Source organism: Macrosteles quadrilineatus, unplaced genomic scaffold, assembly GCF_028750875.1.
Source record: "Macrosteles quadrilineatus isolate MER2022 unplaced genomic scaffold, UCM_ALF_1.0 Scaffold_9__3_contigs__length_116548681, whole genome shotgun sequence".
Taxonomy (NCBI): Eukaryota; Metazoa; Arthropoda; class Insecta; order Hemiptera; family Cicadellidae; genus Macrosteles; species Macrosteles quadrilineatus.
The window spans coordinates 45239995-45262620 of NW_026542602.1; the positions used below are offsets into that span (position 1 = coordinate 45239995).

Here is a 22626-nt window from a genome sequence, read left to right on the forward strand (position 1 = left end):
AAGCGGTTTGAGAGAGCTTTGCCTGTCAATCCGTAGGCAGCGCCACCAGCGTTGCCATGCAATAGCATAGCAACGTTGGTGGCGCTGCCTACGGATTGACATAGGCAAAGCTCTCTCAAACCGCTTAATGCTTTTTACCATGCGGTTGGCATTCTGGGTATAGTAGTACGTTTTCTGTGCTGAAAGTTTCATTACAATCTGTCAAGCGGTTTCGGAGTCCATAGGGTACATACATAACTCCTCTTTTATAGATTTAGATTTCAAAATACCACCAATATATGGAGTAGAGAGAAGTAATCATACACAAACTTGAACCACATCGATCAATATTGAGAACAGTGCTCAACTTCGATGGAGTAGTCAGTATTGAGCAAATTGTTCCAATAAGGTTGAATAATCATGATCTTCTTAAAGGAGAAGATGCCATCAATATAGTTTAAACATTTAAAATTGTTTTGTTTGTTCATGTTACTATTGAAAGTATTTTTTTCCTATTGTAATCTTGAAATCAAGTGTAATCTTTTGGCAAAATATTTTTTTTTAATCCCTCAATATTTAAAAATCATAGAAAATTGGATTTGACAAGAATAAAACTGATATATTTACAAATTTTAATTTATTAAAAAATAATACAACAACAAAATTTACAAAATCACAAAAACTACATTATAAAATATGTTATATTCTAAAGTGAAAGTTGAAAAATTCATTAAAACCAAATCTAGTCGTTTTGTCTAAATACTCTACAACTTTTTTTTCTATTAAAAATTATATTTACTTTTTTTAGCGAATTTCCCATATAGGGAATAAGCTATTACCGTAGTACTCATGGTAAGACCTGGACGCGGGACCGATTTTTTTTTTCGTTTTGAGGGACCTAGAGGCCAAAAACACCATCCGTTCAAATTCATATATATATATATATATATTTATATATTTATATATTTATATATTTATATATATATATATATATATGTGTCCGTCAGCACTATAACTCAAGCAAAAATGATCCGATTTTGATGAAATTTGGTACAAACGTGTAAACCTACGTTTATTCGAACGAGTTCGCGATCCAGCATGATCGGACCATGGGAACGGGTGTTTACGGGGGGTTTTATGGGGTAAAAATAGGTTTTTCCCATTTTTGACCCCAAAAACTTAAAATTTTGCAATTTATTTCCAAACCATTTTGTAGAGCTTAAAAAAACAAATAATTTAGTATATTGAAGCGTTATTATGCGCCTAACGGTTACGGAGAAAATTCAAAAAAATTGTAAATTTAAAATTCCCATGTTATTCTTATGGAGAATTAGTAAACGGTTGTAGTTTGCTTGTTTATGAACATATTTTGATCAAATTTGGAAAATGTTTTATTTCTTACTAACTATTAACATTTTACAAAAAAAAAAACAATTTTACCCTCCCTGATGCAGCAAACCTAAGTACTTGTTAAACTAATTCTATTTAAATCGGGAATAAATGTTATATTTTTAAGTAGACATTTCAGTAAATCCAATCAGTCAAATGGAAATTCGCTTAGTCTGCAGGTTTGCTGCGGCGGGGGTATTTTCTCTCTACTTCTATTTTAAATATTTTACAATACTTTATTCTAAGACAACACAGAACCTGGGAATTGCATTGAGAATATTTCACATTTAAAGTTTGTGCCACAAGTTCATAACACATACACATTAGAATGAAAAGGCAAATAAACATAAGCCATTGCAATAATTTTCCAGCTAAGAATTTACAATTACTATAACAAAAAAATATTTCCTATGATATTAATTGAAAAATAAACAACCAACCGGTTTGCAAAAGTAAGATAAACTTATATAACACTCCTAAAATTACAACATTTCATGGTTTAAGCTTAGAGTTCAAACCTTATGTGGTGCAATTAGGCTTAATTTTATTTCCAAAGTAAGCCAGCCAGGGTTAAGATCACATTTTTAAGTAGTTTAACAATATTGGCACGACAAAAATGTTTGTGAATTTCTCTAAATAAAGTCTTTACTTAAGTGTAGGCAGCTCTCAATATTACATTTGTTTTGCGAGTTACGTTAACAAAAGTACCGATGTTTAAGGTTTTCATCAATTACATTGAGATAGAAAAGCAACATTTGAAGGTATATGACTCACATTTTTAAATAACTTGGTAGAGGGGTGCAAAAGTAGACATACTGTAATGGTTTAAAAAATGTATAAAGTTATTAGGTACTTATTAGGCCGACAACTAAAAGTATTGGGGCTGTTCTTAGTATACGGTACTTGAAGGTATTCGGAAAGGCAATTTAATACAAACTATAACTCCACTGTGTATCTAATTTTGTATCCCTCTATATTTAACCCTGACTCCAAAAATATACAATCCTAAATAACAAAGGTAGTCTATTGTCTAATTCAGTTTTTGTAGTCAATTATTTTATCTATTCTAAATGTATTAATGTTTTTAATTCTGCTGACATGATACAATTACTGATGCTCACTTAACTTCACTTATCAACATTACTTGTGGGTTTTGCTATTGGCTGCAAGGATGTCCAACTCTTCTTTAGTCAATGTCTCCAATCCAGCCAAAACTTGGTCCATGTCTGGAACAAGATAATCCTTGATTTTTCTACAGCATTAAAATATATAATCCAAAGACTCTTTCACAGAAAACAATATTCTTGCCAGTATGTACATGGTAATGTATAAATAGCAACTAAAATACTGGAGACGATAAAGTATTATTAATATTGAGGCAATTTAGGTGAGTTGTCCTAATATAGAAGTTGCTACAGTAGAACTGTAATTATCAAATCACCGATTATCCAAATCGCTTACTGAATTTTAAAATCTTATGAAACCACATTAACAAGAATTGTTCTTAAAGAAGACAGAAGTTGTGATCGTGGCAAATCTAAAACCCCTACTCAGTCACCCTACATGATCATCGTCTCGCACAGTCATGGAAACATCCTCATCCTTTTTCAAGATTGCATGAAAGTATTGAATATCTTTCGCAGTTTTGTAGTCATTATACCTTCATCTCTCATGGTTATGGAAAATCACAACCGGCCTCCGCAATTGTGGCGAGAGCGTACATTTTTCTATTGCGAAATCTCCACATACGCGACCGTAATGGTAAAAGCTCAGCTTGACTTGACATATTTTCTATACAACCCTATAAATATCAGTAAAAATCCAGTTAATTGAATTTTTTATCATCAGAATGTGGTATGGTCCCAACTTATTAGCATGGAGTTCTACTGTAGTTTGATCCTGAACTGAGAAAATGGGTCAAAACTGGACCCATAGTTCTCTTTCACCATTTAACTTTCAGTAAAATGTGACGAAGAAACAGATGGTTTTTCATCAGTAACAAACTACACAAGGATACAACCATAGCCTCCTCTATTACAAGGCCACAATGTTGGTGTGTGTCAACGTTTCACGTGGCAGACTATTGCCATGGTAATAACAAGCATTATTACCATTATTAATTTGAGTAACAGCTGTTTTGGCAGGCCATGACTGTGGTGGAGCCAATGTATTAAAGGAGGCCTTAATCTAACTCTGGCAAACACTCATCCTTGAATTAAAAATCTAGCAATCGTTATATTCCAGCTATCAATAATTCATACCTTCATTGTACTTGCTGGATGCTTGTGTCGAGACCTTAGTTAATATGACCCCCTCTAGGCCTTCCATATACATTTTGTCCACAAAATATTATTTAAAGAAAGTAGGTTTACTTACTGAATCCCACTGCAGGTACTGCAGCTTCCTTTTCCCTTTTATTATTTGGAATAGCTTCCTCTAAATTGTTTTCTGTTACATCCATGAATTGGAATTCCTCCATCTCAAGAGGCAGATTGTCAAGCTCATGTGATTCAAACATTTCATCTTCTGTTAAATCTATAAGATCAACAGAAGTGATCTTTTTAGGCTCAGGCTCTGGACTATCTTTAAAAAAGAAAGATTCTTCTTCGTAGAGTGTTCCATCTTCAATTTCTAGATCAACTGAATGATCTTTTTCTACTCCAGCTTGTTGCTCCTCTTCTGTATCAAATACACCAACATCATTCATGGCTGATGGTTGGTGTACATCTGTCTGAGCCAGAGCCATATCAAGCATTTTTTTATTTTGTTTTGGATTTTTGGGCTTAATATGTTTCTTGGCTATGTGCCTCCTTACTTTGTGTAACCATGCCGATTTGAAGCTGCACATGTCACAGGCATACTTCTTATCTGTGTTGCAATCATTGATGATATGACGCCTCAAAGTTCTCTCAGTTAATGCGCTTTTTCCACAGAAGATGCAGGGCTGAGGATACTCTGAAATAAATTCATTTTACATTAGAAAAATGCAATTAAATTATCTCTCATAAACCGGTTTCAATTCCACTGAACAGTACAGAGTGCCCATAAGTACAGACTTGTATTTTAAATGGCAGTCTTAATTAAACCTGAGGATATCAGGACTTGCAAAATGCTCTTACTTACTGTTCATTCCTATATAAATTTTGCTTGGACTACCAAATGTATCTTGGTAGAATAAAAACCCTGAAAGTAAAAAATGATTAAATTTACTTTACCCATTAGAAGGACCACAAGGACAAAGAACAGTCACATTAGAATAAAAATGTTTCCTGTAATGGTAATAGCACAACTATCTCCCAACAGATTTGTACTTCTGTGAACAAGAAAGTATCGTGCAAGGATACAATCCCTCTCAATAAAACAAGTAAATTATAATTATTATAAAACAGTATTCCTTTTCACAAAACAGAAATTACGAAAGATTGCATTTATACCGAAATGTACAAAAAGTTGTAGTTTATTAGCACAAGATACAGAGAGATATTGGTTCAATCTGCTCCTAACTTGACCTATCTCCAATTATTCATTAAAATAATCATCTTTCACTAGCCGACTCGCCTTTGCCCTAACAACGCACCCTTGTGTAAATCATAAAACCAATCTAAATAACTAGTGTAGAGAATCAACATGAGGATTTTATTTTTCTATTGCACAAGTACAAGAACTTTTATTAAACCTTATTTTAATGGTTTTTACCCAGATGGCTTTTTTTACTTAATCATTGACTATACACTTACTATACACATACAGGACCATATGTGAAAAAAACCATTTACCAATAAACAACAAGGTGACAAAGAAGGTGTTTTACCGTCTCTTCTCAATAGTTCACTATAGTAGTCCTTCAAACTTTAAGCGCTGTTCCACTCTTTTGGATTAAAATATTAGTGGGGATGGGTAGCGGAAAAATATTTTAGTTCTAGCGGAGAACATGCAACTTGAGGTGGTTATAGTATACAAGTCCCTGAACGTAAAACCGCACAGACCCCAATTTGAAACGACTTGATCAAACATGACCATTGACAACCTGAGCCGAGATAATGTATTCAAGTACTTGTATGTCAAATTTCATTAAAATCGGTTCAGGCAATTGGGTATTGTAACCAATTCATTGTGACCCAGCATCCTCTTACAGCCGCCATCTGATGACGTCATTACGGACAACCGAGGTCCTTAAAAATTGCACACTATAACCACCTCAAGTTGCATGCTCCCCGCCAGAAAAGAAATATTCTGCCACTTTATACAACTATAAAACCCCACTGTATAAGAAATTTGCAGCATTTGTGTACGAGTAAGAAACTATAGGTCAGTCGGTTGGAAAACGACCTGCGCGAATTTAACCCATGTAGGGGAGGTAACGGCGAGGGAGGGTATGTTCCCCCTCTCCGCCAATGGCCGTTTTCACACTGCACGACACGACACCGACACGGCTCTGCCCCGGTGTTGTGGGAATTGGAATCCTGAGTTACCAAATGGAACTGCTTACACAATGATATAATAACATTTCATGATGCTCGAATATTGATGCGAATTTGGTCATACAAAATTTTTTGCAGGATCTATTTTCCTCAAGTTATGATTAACGTAATTGTTTACATTTTGATCAGCTTTATAATTTAATTGCTCTTAAAATTTAAGGTGTTCGGGAAGGGTGGGGGTGGGGCGGCACTGGCGGCAGCGGAGTGGGGAAAGAGCCATAGTCTGTCTCACTCCCACAGCTCGGTATCTCTCTCTCTCGCACCAATTCTACGAGGAGGTCGTTTTCTAACCGGCCGACCTATAGAATAATTATCATCCCTTTAACATTGAAATCATCTTGATCAACTCAGGGATGGTTAAACAAAAACTAGTTCGGGCTCAAATGCAAGGGGTGGCACTGGTTGGTATTCAATAGTATTTTCCTGTTTGGAATTACTGTTAACATTGTTAATAGACTGATGCATAAGGCTTTACATACAGGCTACAGTATAATTATTATCAATGATACAAAAGGAATTTACCCACCAACAAATCGACGACCGCGGATCTTGCTCGGTCCATATCTACAAACAAACTGGATATGGAGTTTGCGACGAAATTCGGCTATAAACTCTTTGCCACAGTACCTACAGCCAAACTTTGGACCTGTAAAAAAGGTTAAGGGTATCAATATTGTATGACTATGAAATATTGAACAAACACATACTGTATATCTATGTATACCTCTTCTTAGTAAACATAATTACTTTTACCTACCTCCACTACACTAAATTATAGTAGATGGTAAATCTAATAACATTGATTTCAGTAAAAACACATAGAGATCACATGTATTGAGAAATGTAAGAAATATTCTCTGATTTTAAAGCTTTCCTGATACAAAAGGGTCTATTTATAATCTAACGTCTAACTACTAACCTGGATTCGTTCATTAGAGATGATGTTTAAAATGGTTGTAAATTATATCGAAAAATGAAGGAAGGTTTAGAAAATCACATTTAGAATGTATATTTATTTTACAACATGGTAGTATTATAAGCTGATGTTGATTTCGTCCAAACATCATGGTGACAAAATTAAATCTCGTCTCTTTGCTCTTTGCGGTTTGGAAGGTTTTCTGAAGTTGAATTTTACTGATTCTTACTCGTCTGCTTAGAGTAACCCAAATATTTTGTGTAGTGTCCAAAGACAGCAGAGGTTTGGTTATTCTGTTCACTTGAATCCCTCCTGTTCTTTTTTTATATTTTTGAGGGGTGGCAGACATGTTTTCTTCTGGGTTTGGATTGAAAGTATGCGTACTAGGTTTTATGTGAAAGTTGATCATGATTATCAAGTTTCAAGAAGATTCATGGGATTAAGGTCCAATCAAAAGTAACTGTAAATCAAGCCTTTTGAAAAGTTTGATGTGTCCAAAGTAATTCTAGTGACACTGATTTGTTATATTTCATTCCTCATAGTTTATTGCTATTACGGGTAGTGTACTTTAGTTTTAAAAGGCTTGCTTAAATACCCTCCTATAGTATTCAAGGTTGCAGTATACCAAACCGTTTAACAAGTATATAACTGTATGGTTTTCTACTTTTTTAATGATCTTTTAGAAATCATGAAGGTTTTTAGTTGGTTCTTATTCCTGCATAGCTGTGTCTCTCCTTTTTTTAACTATTCATTTCTCTTAATAAACCCCTCATTTGAACACATTCAGTGTCATTCAGTGTAATTCTGTAATAGTTTAAAAAGGTGATAAATCATCATGCTCAGGCAAATAAAACCGCTGCAGCGCTTTTAACTTTTGCCAGCATTCTGAAAACAAACAAAACATTTTAAACAAGGTTATACTCAGCAGAGCTGGCGTTGGGAGGTGCGGGGCACAGTGCAAACATCCAAAACCAAAAAAAGCAGTATCCCTAAAATACTAACAAAAATTGCGAAGTATAATATTAGTATTTATAGTCCCCCTTCTTTCTTCATAATTGACGTAAAATTCACTGACTTTTTAACAATTTTTTGTATTTATCACTGCAGGGCCCAGTGCACATGCCTAAAGCCAGCTCTGACTATTATAAGATTATACAGCAGGTCAGAATACTTCACTTTAACATATTAACTGCCACGGTGGTTTGATCCAGTCTATATTACCAATTCGAAATTGAATTAAAATTTATATTATGTATTAAAACACAAGATAACCTGGAGAGTGGAGGTTTAACGATTAATCAATAGATGCCTCCATTGAGGCAATCAAATGTCTCCAACCATCAGAGTTTTCTGCCGAGTGGCATTAATAATTTTAAGGTGTTTTCCCAATAATTTTTTATACTAGAAATAGTTTTTTTTCATAAAGATTGGTTTTCATAATTCTTTTATGTGCAATATCTTTGAATTTTACAGTTTTAATGTTTAGAATGTTTTCATCTCAACATAAAAAGGTTTACAGTTGGCAATAAGGTGATAAGGCCAAGTATCCATGTGGCAGTTAACTTGTTAATACACCATTACTAAGCTGTAATATCATTATTTTACCATACAAAACTCCAAAACTAATAGCTGAACAAACCATAAAACGGTAAACAAAAATTAAAAGAGTCAACCATCCGCCAGAAGTAGTTAAACCTTGATCAGTACCTGTTAGTTGTACCTTTTGAAATACTGACTTTCAAAAAAATACACTTTTAAAATACTAGCTTACAGAAAAACACAGTAAAAATAAATAAAAAGTTGAATGGAAATAAAAGTCATTCTCCTTACCAAAAATATAGGACTTAATTTAACTTAAAGATGTTCCTAATTCATTGAATCTTTTGGAATATCGGATTTTATTTCTGAATGTTGATTGTGATGGGTAAGTTTTGAGGATGCTTATTGTGTATTGTATAAATGATTGATTGATTGATATAAATTTTCTTTAAGGTACAATTCAATATTTTGCACACAAAATCTAGAATTTTTAAATTTTCTTTCGTGTTGTTGAACTCATATGTTGTGTTCAAATCCTGCTAAGTTTTTTGTTGTTTTATTTTCTTCTTATTTTCCGATCTTACATTTTTTTCTCGATACTATGATTCTGAGATTGTTTCTTAAAACTTCAGTTTGTTTCAGAACAAATAATAGTTAGTAGTTAGCTTCTAATCTGTTCATATCTTGTGTTTGGTTGTCAATTGTTTTTTTTTTTTTTTTTTTTTTTCAATTTAGCCAAGCTATTTCATTAGAAAGGAATTACTTATGTCCTTAGTAACTTTTTCATATTTGAATTCTTGAATGTATTGTAGTGAATTTGTTAATGCTGGAAAAAGTAAATATATTGTGTGTTTAGTTGATATATTAATAGTATTTCCAAAAGTGTGTTCGGGTCCAAAACTCAAAAGTTATGCACTACTCCACCCAAAAGAATGGAAATTTTTCAAAATGGCCAAACACAGCATTCATCTTGCTGCTAGCAATATAAAAGAATGTTTGTGAGATTAAGTAGACCTTAAACATATCCCATAACTGATGGTTGCCATTGTATAAATCAGCAGTTTATGTTTTCATATTGCCTTAACAAGCTTATTTATAATTAAGTGTTGAGGTGTACTTACCAGTGCTCCGATTCTTTTCCCCACTCACAGTTCTTCTGGCCATCTTACTTTTCTTAGGATTCATTGTTGTATTCTTCTGAAAAAAAAACACAAATTACCTGTCTTCAATCTTTATACATAATAGTTTATGTTTACTTTTAATAGAACTAGATTATGTGAGAACACTGTGCGTCTAAAGTGGGAGAGAGGTCTGAGAAAGCTCGAAATTTAAAAACACAATGAAGGTTTGTTGGGTTTAGGTTTATATTCAGTTCCTATATGGAAAATTCGCTAAAAGGGTCTCAGTTCAACATTCAACTCTAATTTCTTAATCATTTTTTGAACTTGTCATTTTATTTTAAGAGGCTGTAATCTATCATTATAAGTAGGTACACTGTAGTGAAGGTCAACTCAATAAGTGAGACGTTTTAGCGAATTTCCCATATAGGGAATAAGCTATTACCGTAGTACTCATGGTAAGACCTGGACCCAGGATCAATATACTTTTTCGTTTTGAGGTCCCTAGAGGCCAAAAACACCATCCATTCAAATTCATGTATAAGTTATTTATTTATATTTATATATATGCGTTAAAGCGATAACTCAAGCAAAAATTATCCGATTTTGATGAAATTTGGTACAAGCGTGTAGACCTATGTTTATTCGAACGAGTTTGCAAACCAGCATAATCGGACTATGGGAACAGGGTTTTATGGGGTAAAAATTGGTTTTTCCCATTTTTGACCCTAAAAACACAAATTTTGCAACTTTTTTCCTAACCAATTGGTAGAGCTTAAATAAAAGAACAAATAATTTAGTATGAAGCGTTATTTTGCGCCGAATGGCTATGGAGAAAATTCTAACAAAATTTAAATTTAAAACTCTCATGTTATTCTTATAAGGAAAAACGTAAACTGTTGTAGTTAGCTTGTATTATAACAAAATCCACTAGAAGCTACACAAAGACAACCCTTGAGCAGCTTAAAGAGCAGCTGAGCCACACAGACTGGACCTCAATCTATGAACCCCAACAAATTGATAACAAATACAATTCACTCCTAAAAACCATAACCTACAAAATAGATGAAGTAATGCCAAAGATACAAAGAAAAACAACGGGCCATAGAAAAAGAAAATTCTGGGATGAAAACACACTAGCACTAAAAGAAACCATGCTTAAGGTCCAACACAAATATATGGACACTGGACTTCCTGAGGATAAAGAAAACTTCTCAAGACTAAAGAAAGAATACGACACGGATGTGAGGAATAAAAAGAAACTACAAACAATACAAAGAATACAAGAAGCTGACAACAAAGTAAAAATGGTATGGAACACAATAAATGAAGAGAGGAATAAAATACAAGATACACCACAAGAGAACTACAAACTACTACATAACCATAAAATAGTCACTGATCCGTATCACATAAGCAACATCTTTAACAACACGTTTTTGGGACCTACGACATTATAACAAAGTCGTAACCAGAACCAAAATACCGTTAATAGACACAAAGTGATGCAAAGACCCTTTAATTTAATATCTTTCTGGAAATACTATTTCTTGGCATTGGGCCTACATTCAATAATTTATCATATTAATTTTTACAGTGTTATGTCCAGTGTGTAAGTGTATCAATTTTACTATTGGTTGGTATAATACAGTAGCATAACTACGATCTAAAATAAATAACCCAAAAACCCAAACCCAGAAATTATCTCATCTTAAATTTTAAGGTTCAATAAAGAACATACTAAAAGACAATAATTGATATTGTTTTAATTGTGTTTTTGACGAGTTGCAAGCTTTGAAATGGGTCCTTCACAACGAAACATGTGTAGGTTATAATCGCTAGGTACTGAGTAATTTTAATCATCCGAATGTTTGACAGACGCAAAAAGAAAACCTATAGGCCTATATTGTCTTCAACATAACAAACCAGGGAATGGAAACATGAATTTTTAACAAACTAAAATTCAACTTACTTAATTTTGTTTCAGAAAATCAAGTACAAATAAAAAATGAAATGAAATGAAATGAAATGTCTTTATTGCTTTTAACATCATATAACATGCATTGCAATCGTCAAAATACTTAGATTATAAAATAAGTAGCATATCATACAGTGCAAACCATGCAAAAAAAACTCAAACTTGTCTCAAAAACTCAAAAATGTCAATAGCTCCAAGTTATGATACTAAACTAAACACAAAAAGGAAATGTTATTTTATAAGAGAGTTAGGTAGCAAAGATTCTACATACCTTTAAAGTTTAAGAGGAAAACAACAGTACACATTTATCAGTGCTAAACCGTTAAGTACAGTTCCAACCAACGAACCAAGTTTGAATTGAATCAATTACAAGACGTCGTTGAACTGCGGACTGCCGATTACGCGCCAAGGCCGCTAACGATTGGAAGCGTGTTGATGGTTGAGACTGAGCGCCGAGCGCGCGAGCGGAGCGGGAGCCGACTCCGATCCGACTGAGCGCCAGTGCCAAGTGCGTCAACGTCAAACTAACTCCCGCGAAGAGTTCCAAGTTCCAACGTTGACTTTGGTACCGATGGTTGGCGAGCGTTTCAGGGCAGGAATTGGACTAGCCTACTGCGCATGCGCAAACCGTAAAATTGAGCTGATCTCAAATGAACGACTCACACAATTGAAGCAAAAGAGTTGTTCTGTCGTTCTGTCCTGTCATCTGTCTGCCCCTGCTGTGCTCCAGCGATTGTTGTTTTCAAAGTCTTTAAGCTGTGTTTTTTTTTTTTTTTTTAAATAATTTGAGGTTTTATCGAAGTATCGTATGTTTTGAAGTTGGATTTAGGTGTATTGTTTATTGTTATGCGTTCTACCGTGCCATCCCCGTGCACCCTACTTGTAAGTTAAAGTTAGTTTTTATACTGTAGGCCTAGGCCTAGTCTTTAAAAGTGTTTGTTGTGATTTGTTCCAAGTGTTGTCCAAATAAAACAAGGATACAGTTTCTTAACTGGCTACACTAATATCGATTGAAACTATCGATTCGATTAGTAAACTGCGATTTTTTCACCATCAACAAGTTTGGTTAGTTAGGTTAGGTTATGATAGATTAGGCCTAATTTTATAATAGACATTATATTTTAAAATATCGATTATTAATCAATATTTAAATTCGATATTAGTAATATTAACTTAGTATTCGATAGATGTAAACGGTGTCTCTTGCTCCATCTTAAAGAGCACAATTGAGTTTATACTTAAGCCTCTGACTCGGCTGGTAAATCTTTGTCTTAAGTGTGGGGTTTTTCCTGATTCCCTAAAGGTAGCAAAAACTATACCTATATTTAAGAAGGGAGACCCATCGCTGTTATCAAACTTTCGTCCTATTTCTATACTCCCAGTCTTCTCTAAGGTGCTGGAGACGGTCATGAAAAGACAACTCATGGCCTATCTTGAGACAAACAACATTCTCTCGAGTGCACAGCATGGATTTAGAGGGGGTAGATCTACAACCACCGCACTGTTGAGTCTTGTTGAGACAATTACTGACGCCTTTGAACATAATGAGTCAATCCTCCTCAGACTTTGCGATCTGAGCAAGGCGTTTGATGTGGTGTCCCATAAGCTACTGATAGGCAAACTAGCAAAGTATGGTGTGGGCGGAACTGTGCTGAAGTCCCTGTCCTGTTATTTGGCAAATCGCAGGCAAGTAGTTGTGATAAATGGGGCCTTCTCCTGCGTTAGGAGTATCTCACATGGAGTGCCGCTGGGCTCGGTGCTCGGCCCTCTCCTTTTTAGTGTAGCGGTGAACGATTTGAGGCTGAATGGCTCCACCCTCCTATTCGCTGACGACACCACTCTGATATCTAGAGGAAGCGACATTGAGCAACTGCATATTGAAGCTGACCATCTTTTGGAGCTGGCCAAGAACTGGTTTACAGCAAACCGCCTGAAATTAAATGCAGCTAAGACTCAGTCCTTGCTCTGCACACTGAAGCCACTAACCGAAAGAGATGAGGCGGTTAAACTTCTAGGTTTCTGGTTGGATCCCAAACTAAGCTGGAGCTCACATATTGATAGGGTATGCGCACGGCTATCTAGGGTTATTTGCCTCCTAAGGAAACTTCGGAACATCATCTCGAAGCAATTCTTGATAACTGTGTACCATGCTCTGTTTCATAGCCATCTTATGTACGGCTTGGTACTTTGGGGTCATTCACCAGCAGCACAGGACATATTATTGCTCCAGAAAAAAGCTGTAAGAATCATAATGTCAGCCGACTACAACGAACATTGTAGGCCCCTTTTTAAAGATCTGGGCATTCTTACAGTCTTCAGTCAATATGTATTGAACATCCTAATACTCCTGTACTCCTGAAAGAGAATGTCCATCTGTTTGACCGAAGAGAAGTTCACCACCGCTATGACACCCGGCAAGCACTACACCTTGACATGCCGCGTTGTCGTCTCACCCGCACCCTCAAGAGCTATCCCCGCTATGCCATACGGCTTTTTAATACCTTGCCGGATAAGGTGCGGGATATGGAAATCACCTCCTTCAAAGCTGCCATCGGAAATAGCTTGGTGGATAGGCCACTGTACTCACTGGAGGAGCTGAGTAAAGAACCCCTAAAAGTCACATAAAAGCCTTCATTACAAATGGGGAACACATTTTATTTACCGCCACAGACTGTTTAAGTTGTTTTGTTTATATGTATGTAAATAGTAGTGTTTATTTTTAAATGTATATAATAACGCAGTCTATCCGACATTGTCGGTCAACGGCGCAGCACACAAGTATCAAGTAAGTAAGTATCAAGTAAGATAGTTCCAATCGATATTAGGGTAGCCCAGTTAAGAAACTGTTGTACCCCTGTGGGGTCACACAGTTAGGACATAGTTAGGACTACCGACATTTCCCATAAACATTGCAAAAGGACGAATCTTATAATTATATAAGAACTGTCTAGGCTGTGTGGTAAAAGGCACTTACAAAATAAGTTACCAAGCGGTGTAACTTTCATATTAGAAACCCTTGGGTGAGTTGTATTTTAAAGGCCTAATCTTTAGGTTGACACATTTAAACCTATAGCCTGTAAACCATTAACTGTTTGGAAAAAAGTCTATGCCGTAGACTAAATATGGTCCTTAAGCCAATTAAATGTGTAGGCTAACTAACTAAAATTTAAATAACTTAGGCCTTGGCTAGGCTTTGCATTACCCTGGCGTAGGGCAAGGCTAGGTTCCGCTATCGATAGAGAGGCCTACACTATAGAACCCTATTAGGTTACTATATTATATTGGGTCTCTCACTCTTTGGCAGTTTCCTGTTAAAGGGAACATTCATTATTATCGATGATTTCTTTTCGATATAAGCTTATCAATATTTTTGTTTTACTTCACGATTCATAACTTATTCCTTCTGTTATCTTCAAACACATTTAAATTATCTAGGTACTAATTTAGAAGTAGGCCGAACCTTGTTTAGGCAAACATTTAATAGCCTAGTTTATTGGATTATAAAATCAAACTAAGCTAATCTAACCTAAGTTATAACATAACTAACTTTTGCTGTATAGACTATGTTACTGTTTCAAAATTCCGTTTAATAACAGAAAAGGAATGGGGAATGGCTGTTTAACGGACAGGAAAGTACCCATTCTTTACATTATACCATAGACAAAAAGAATTAAATATAGACCGTCAGCTGTGCTGCGGTTACCATAGATTCTGGCGCACACCGCTTGGAGCACCACGGTAGTTACGGCGTACGTGCTGCGTAAACTACGGCGGTGTGCGCCGGAACCTATGGTAACCATGGCAACCACAGCACGGCTGGTAGTCTATATATAATTCTTTTTGTCTATGATTATACTTGCTACTCATACACACATATAGTCTCTAACTTAATAAGAATGCTGTAACCTTTTGAAAGAGGCATTTCCTCGCGCTGTTGTAATAGTCAGAATATTAAAACATCGTTTGTTTAATTTAAATAGCGGTTTGTTTGAAATTATTTAGAGTAACATGGCCATGAGAAACATGCTATTTGAAACTCCAACGACAGGAAAATATACGTTAAGTTTTATAAACGATTAAATTGTAGGCTAGTTATTTGTAGCGGCCAAAAACTGTTGTCCCGTTACCTACTTTTAGGAATAAACAATTTGTCCTCTACTTAGTGATGTAAAAATCATTATACAGGTTGTTATGGTCATATTATTATAAAGATCAAAATAACTAGGCCTACAATTTATTCTTTAGTTGGGGTAATTTTGATGAAACAAATAACAATACATTTACAGTCTTCATTTTATGCTAGAATGTTTTACTATAAACAATGTAGGCTATTAAGAACTGCAGTAAAGTCCTTTAGAGAACCTGCAATATCAGTACCTTCAATACCTTCAATATATATTGGGTGAAATATCAGTTCGTTATACAAATAGTACTTTATATTATTCCCTGCGATATAAATTCCGATTTTTTTTTTTAGTATTAAAGGTACTGTATCGTGATATGAATATTTAAAGCCATAGATTCTTTTTAAATAGACTTTCACACTGTGCTGTGGTGGTTAAACAAGGTTAGTTCAGTTTGGTTTAGTTTATGTTAATAAAAACCAGGTAACACCTAAATAAATACAAATTGTTCCAATAGCATCATCATTGGGTTGGGTTAGTGTTGTACAGTTTTCTATCAAAACTGATTGCGCCAAATTATACCTAGTCGTGTCTTTTCATGAGTAACTTAGCTTATAGAAAAAAGCTAAACGTTTTGTTAATGATACCTTGTTTGTTTATAAACTATAGGCCTACCACTTTCAAAAGAACCTGCGCAGAACTATGGCTGTCTCGCGCATGTAGGGGTGAAGGGTGTGGTGGGGAAGGGCCTGGAGCAGTGGTGGGGATAAGTCGTTGGGGCGAGGTGTCTTTCCCCACCACTCTGACTCTCCTGCTGTCCTGCATGCACGACTCATACAGGTGCGTGGTTTTTTTCTATGTGGTAGGCCTATAAGCTAACATAACCTAAACGCCGCCGCAATGGTCTGTAAAAGATTGGCGGGTGGTCCTCTTTTTAAAAAGACCCATAGGCTAACAGATTAATAAGCAGGCCTATTTCTTAATCAATATATATTATATAAATTTGAAGCTATTTTCAGTAGGCCTATTAATTTATAGAAACTGAAAATTTGATAGGATAGTGTAATGATGAGCAATAGTACCTTAATTATAATTGTATTTGAGTAACTAAATTATTATTTTTAATAATTCAAAATTGATTTTAATTTCAAAATTGCCATAAGTATATTTGAGTTTTTCTTTGTTTTGACAAAATTATTAAAAGCCTAGATTCAGTTATCTCATGACACGCGCTAGTACAGAGGAAGTCCAGTTTCCTGTGAGGCCTCCCCACTGTTTGAGAAAGCCATGACCAATCAGAGCAATCCTTTTCAAGGATTCTCCTTATAAGGAATATTTTATTAATAAAATAATTGTAGTGGAGGATCCCATCGACGGACTCTCCTAGATGAGGTTTACATGTCATTCTCACATCAGACTTCGATCTAGTAAGTAGTTCTCTCTCCAAACTCTCCAATCATTCTCTCTCTTGTTTAATTTTGAGACTTGTTAAATTTCTATCCTTTTAGAGATGAACTCACTTGCTTAAATTTAAATCTTAAGATTTTGTAACTCAGTTTCTATTGCAATGTATTTGTCATATTTTATTTTGTGAACAATTAAAAACATGTAAGAGATTCTCGTTCTTTTCTATAAATCCTGATGCTTAGTTATCACACTATATACTCGGCCATGTCAGGCATAACAATAGTATAATACATTGAAGTTTCTCTGCAGAACTTTACCCCATAACATTGCTGTTGCAGTGCAATGTCATTTTCAGAATCAGTCTTCTTCGCTTTGTATTTAGGCTAAGTAAAATTGATTTTCCTTGCTGCATATTAGGGAACATTATTACTATGTTTAATAACCATGATAAGGTACAGTAGACTCCCTCTTATTCGGACACCTTTTAACCTGACATCGGTTAAACCAGACAACACTCGGTGGAAATTACATCTCTTAAGGCCTATTTTGCTTGGAGCGACTGTAGCGATAGTCGCACAGCGATTATCGCTCACCTACTATAGCTGACAAGGCGGCCGTTTTGCTTAGAGCGATTGATTTTCGGTCGCACAGCGATTTTTCATGGTTAGTTAAATATCAGCACTCACAATGGTGAAGTCATGAGTGCGAATTGTAAGTCATTAAAGCGTCTCCTCGGTGAGGATTTAGGAGACGAGGCTCCACTCGACCCTAGCGGAAGTATCAATGGACGATCGATTGAAAATACATAGTGATACGTAGGATTAGGGACGGATACGTATCACTAGAGGTCACTAGATAGGACATAAATAGAAAACTGTAGTGATATCAATGAAAAAATATATTTATATAAATAAAAAAATAGTGATATCAATAAGAGTACATGAATGTCGGAAAATAAAACCTGGAGTCTAAATTAAAAAAAAAAAATATTCATACAAAAACTGACACAGTATTAACGCATTAACGCCCACACTACGTAAATAACACATAACAACTTGGAACAGTCAAGCATTTTATATTTTAATAAATTTGAATAGACGTAAATTACCTTAACAAATTTAAACAAGTCGCCTGTTTCTACTAAAATTTAATTTAGAAAATGAAATTAATGTGTAATGAAATATAACCAAAACAGTAGAATCGTAACAGCACATGAATAGAAAAATTAATGTGAACAAAAAAGTAAATTATGGTTAATTTAACCCCTATTATGTGCCTACTGAGTGAACTGCACTGTTTTGAGGTTCTGCGCATCAGTCGCGGCGCGATTATCGCTCAGACTGGTCCCCAAGGGCAGTGGTCCGCGACTGTAGCTAGCGACTCTTGCGATAGTCGCTCCAAGCAAAACAGGACAACACAAACTCCGTCAGAGCAGTGCCCGGCTACTATCGCGGAGCGATTATCGCCACGCGACTATCGCTGCAATCGCTCCAAGCAAAATAGGCCTTTAACCGGGCAATTTTTATCAGCACATCGGTTTAACCGGACTAGGTCGGCAGGAAGTGGGAGGTAAGCGTTACTGAAACGTCTGTTCTTGTGTTAAGGATATGAGAACAGTGATTATGCTCTACTACATTTTAGTCAATATACAGTATGCATTTAAACGGTCAGTTTTAATGAGTTTGTGGGACGTCAGTTTAACGAGAAAACCCATTATCCGGACTGACCTCGGTCCCAAGAGTCTGGATAAGAGGGAGTCTATTGTACTGTACATTTTACTATGTTATAGTGACACGAATAAAAAAATAACAGCCGAAACTTCATGCAATAACCCCATAGTACCACATACAATATGTTTACTAGTGTGAACTACGCTGTAGGCTTCACATTGAATGTGTTGCCCATGTTTATTAAATTAACCTAAAACAGAGTTTTTTTGTTACAGAGTCATTGATTGAGGTGCTGGTGAACTGATTGAAGACTTAAAAATGTTTTGTTATTAGTGTGAGGTGTGATAGTACGGACTGTTGTGATAAATTACCACTGTTTATGATTTACTTTATATGTTCTAAAATAAATGTTCTACATAAACTATTAAAATTGAATGATCATTTACAATGCCACTATTTCCAGCTGTAATAATTTTTTTTATACTTCTTTTAATTATTTTTTACTTTGTTTCTAAACATAAGTTCTGATGTAGTCAATATTTGCATAATATGCACTTTCAAAAATATAAAATAGTAAACACAACAGCTTTTTATATACCATTGTTATTATTTATTGGTGTTTTTGTATTGCAATCGTTAAGTTGCATGCGTAGTTGCAGATGCATTGGTCTGTTTAAATGTATAAAGGGACTAAATAAAATCTGAAAATTCCAGACTAACATAAAGATTATTCAAACAAAGGAGGTTGAAGTATGTACAAAATTCCAAAAACTCTTATTTTGAATTTGGTAAGTTTAATTTGATACCAAATATCGTTGACCTTATTTCCTATATTTTCTCTGGATGGTGTTTCAATTTATTTTATAGTTGAAATGATTCTGCTCCACTCAAATTCCAGGGCATGGACTGCAATCAATATCTGCCAACATCAAATTCGAGAAAATCTAAAAATTTGTTAACTCACTTGTATATACCGTGTATAACATTTAAATACAACATGAAAAATAATAGGATTTCCTGGAATTTTTCTAAAATGTTTGAGATCATTCTCAACATCCCAGGCAATTTCCTTGAATATACTCAGATCATTCATAAAAAATATTCTAAGAAAATTTTTATATAGCCTAGAAATCTGGAGAACATTCTCAGAATATTCTGGAATATTCATGGTATATTCTGAACATATTAAGTTTAAATTATTAATTTTGTCAAGTATTACAAAATAACTTGAAAAATACAAAAAACAATGTTTTTAGGGTAAAAAATGGGAAAACTCAATTTTTAGTCAATTCCCATAGTCAGTATTAAAGTACCGAATAGGTACTTAAAATGCAACGGATGATGGGGGTGACAGAGATGACTGACTCAAGTCGTCAATCGTCACAGAGGTAGCTAACAGCAGAACTGAAACTGAACTGAACTAGTAAGTTATGACTCCTGAGTCGACTCGTTGAAGACCAAATACAACTGAATTGGTTCTTTCTGGCGCATGCGCAGTAGGCTAGTCCAATTCCTGCCCTGAAACGCTCGCGATGGTTGCCGAACGAACCCGAAGCTAAAAGTGAGGTTATGTTTGGAGTGCCTAGCACAAACACAAACGATTCGAAACGTATTGAGTTGAACTGAGACCGAGCGGCTAAAAGTGAAGGTCAAACTCCCGCGAGTGACTGAGTGAGGTTATGTTATGATAATTTTAGTACTCACCAACGATTTTGAAGCGATGCTACCAAGTGGTCCTATTGAAGCACAAGACACTAAACCGACTGAACGGAGCCGAGTTGCGCGCTGCCTTATATGCGTTTTACAGACGTTGCGAGCGGACCAATCACAGCGCTGTATTTTTCAGTCGACAACAGACCTCCTCCAAGTTCGCTTCCGCTTCGGAGTTAGTGGTGGGGATATAGGGGAAAATTACGTAATAGTTATTTTTAGAAATTGCGCAATAATCATGTTGCTTAGGAGATAAGTGATTGCCGACTAAACTAGTGTCGAAATTGGGACTATTTTCTTTTTTCGCAATTCAATTACTTAATTTGTTTTAGACATGCAAATCTATTATCAATTTATGATTTCCTGTTGCATCTGGTTTCTTAGCGTAGAATAATTAGCCTACTTGATTTTTGTTGTATTTTACATTGATTGTTATCTTGTTATTATTGGTTATTATTTATGTTGAGTTGGCAACTCGAACAATTTGTTTTTTATTTGTTCAAGCGAATTTCCAATATAGAGAATAAGCTATTTATTAGGTTTTTAAATTGGTTCATTGTCGATAATCTTTTATCGGAAATAAGATATTTTCACTCTAACTTTTTTTTACTTTTGTTTTGAAATGGCGACCATACAAAGTAGGTATTTTAAGCCAAGTATGAATGGAGATGAGTGTATGATGAGTGGCGCGATCTTGTAGTCTTATTAGTGACTAAGACCGACATATTCCTTAGACACTGCTGTTAATTAATAGCCCATACAGCTAATGGCGACTAAGGGACCTACAGTTTGTAGTGGAATCCGAACCACTTTTTTTCCTTGGTATATACGAATTGGTCTAATTATCAGGATAGTACTGCGAATAGTCGTAGTACTCACCCGTGCGGACGTTAATCCACACCAGGGAGTATCGCATCCACAGTGCATGCCTATAAATATCCACAATTCGTGATATTACCCAGTATCTACATCAAAACTTGAAATCAAATCTCTTTATTGTCTTTCAGCTCTACAAAAGCAATTGACATTGTCAAATGGCATCTTATCGTTAAAGCATTAAACATACCATAGGGCATAAGCATACGCCAAACCAGTAGCGTAACCGGAGCACATGAAAAGAGCCCGAAATTTTAATCCATGGCGTAACTATTGGGGGGATTAGGGAGATAGTCCCCCCCCCAGAATGAACCCTAAAATGAAAATAAATAATTTGTATATCGGCAATCCTACTTCTTTAAAATACAGTTGTGTGAAGTTTATAACTGAAACAGATGATTTCGTTTTGATTTTATTTTATCAATCAAATTCGCTAATTATTTAGTTGATTTGTATAGTTGAATAGTTTAAAAAAAAGTGTATTTAATGAATACAGCACCCAGGCAGCAGGAGTAAATAACCCTCTAGCACAGATTTGAAAAATTGGTTGTGGGGTTACTGTTAAAGCTGGAATTCCTTGACATGGGGGATGTCAGTTAGTTGGAGTTGTACGAGCCTTATCAACTACATAAAGTAGTCAATATAATCTCTCTGCGGAATGTTAGGTGTAGTGGAATATACTTGAAGTGAAGTTGGCTGTTATTCTTGAACTGTTAGGGGCCTTTTTTTATTTATTTATTACAAACGGCGATACACCAATACAAAAGTATTACAGATATGATAGCGTTGAAAACAATGTCCAGTTTCACAGTTTGATTTATACACAGAATGAATTGAAAAACAACTACATCCAACAAACAATCAAATTTTCAAATTAGTTCAAAAAAGGCAAAGTCGTAACATTTCATTTTTAAGAAGCAATAACAAATGAAGAATAAAGACTTTGAAAAAAGAATAACAATAACTTAAAACTTTTACAAAAAAGATAACAATAATAGACTTCAACAAATAGTAACAATAACAAGACGACAAATATACAAATTATGACAATAACAACAATATGATAACAGTACCTACGTAACAATATAATAACAATAACAATGACCATAAATTAACGACAGATTAAATTTACCGTTTTCTTCTTAAAGGAATCCACAGGCCTCCTCGTTTATATGGTCGTGCAGCTTCATTGGCAACAAATAATGCAAATGACATAGCAATGTGGCATTTCCGAAAAGCAAAAAAAATATTGTAAATTGGCTGTTACATAAATATTGACGTTTACATGCATTGTTAAACACCGTATCCTATAAAGGATGATCTGATCTAGTTTAAAAGGAATATGGCCTTTCTGTAATGACAGTAGCTGCTTATATAGTATTTACTCATTGAGCCATTTTTTACAGCCAAAATGTCGTGTTATTTTCAATAATGTTACT

The 22626-nt window shown here is 35.0% G+C and overlaps 1 protein-coding gene and 2 long non-coding RNA genes across 13 annotated transcripts in view; 1 reads left to right on the forward strand and 2 right to left on the reverse strand.

Annotated features, from left to right (window-relative positions):
• Window positions 1-22626, reverse strand: part of LOC129003810 (longitudinals lacking protein-like) — a 586728-nt gene that overhangs the window by 514463 nt on the left and 49639 nt on the right. Inside the window, exons 5-7 of one of the 11 annotated variants that reach the window (XM_054432124.1) lie at window positions 6376-6495; window positions 3745-4323; window positions 1760-2594 (exon numbers count right to left, since the gene is read on the reverse strand). The exons of the other annotated variants lie outside the window; for them this stretch is intronic. Coding sequence (XP_054288099.1) covers window positions 2509-2594; window positions 3745-4323; window positions 6376-6495 — 785 coding nt within the window. The 3' untranslated portion in view covers window positions 1760-2508. Of the gene's footprint in view, window positions 1-1759; window positions 2595-3744; window positions 4324-6375; window positions 6496-22626 lie in introns of those variants that run through there. 11 annotated transcript variants of the gene reach the window in all.
• LOC129003823 (uncharacterized) lies at window positions 6502-11758 on the reverse strand. The gene is made up of 3 exons (XR_008491648.1): window positions 11672-11758; window positions 9426-9501; window positions 6502-7650 (listed from the first exon to the last, which is right to left on the reverse strand). It is a non-coding gene; the product is annotated as an uncharacterized LOC129003823 (long non-coding RNA).
• LOC129003821 (uncharacterized) lies at window positions 12199-18982 on the forward strand. The gene is made up of 3 exons (XR_008491646.1): window positions 12199-12282; window positions 16194-16364; window positions 18877-18982. It is a non-coding gene; the product is annotated as an uncharacterized LOC129003821 (long non-coding RNA).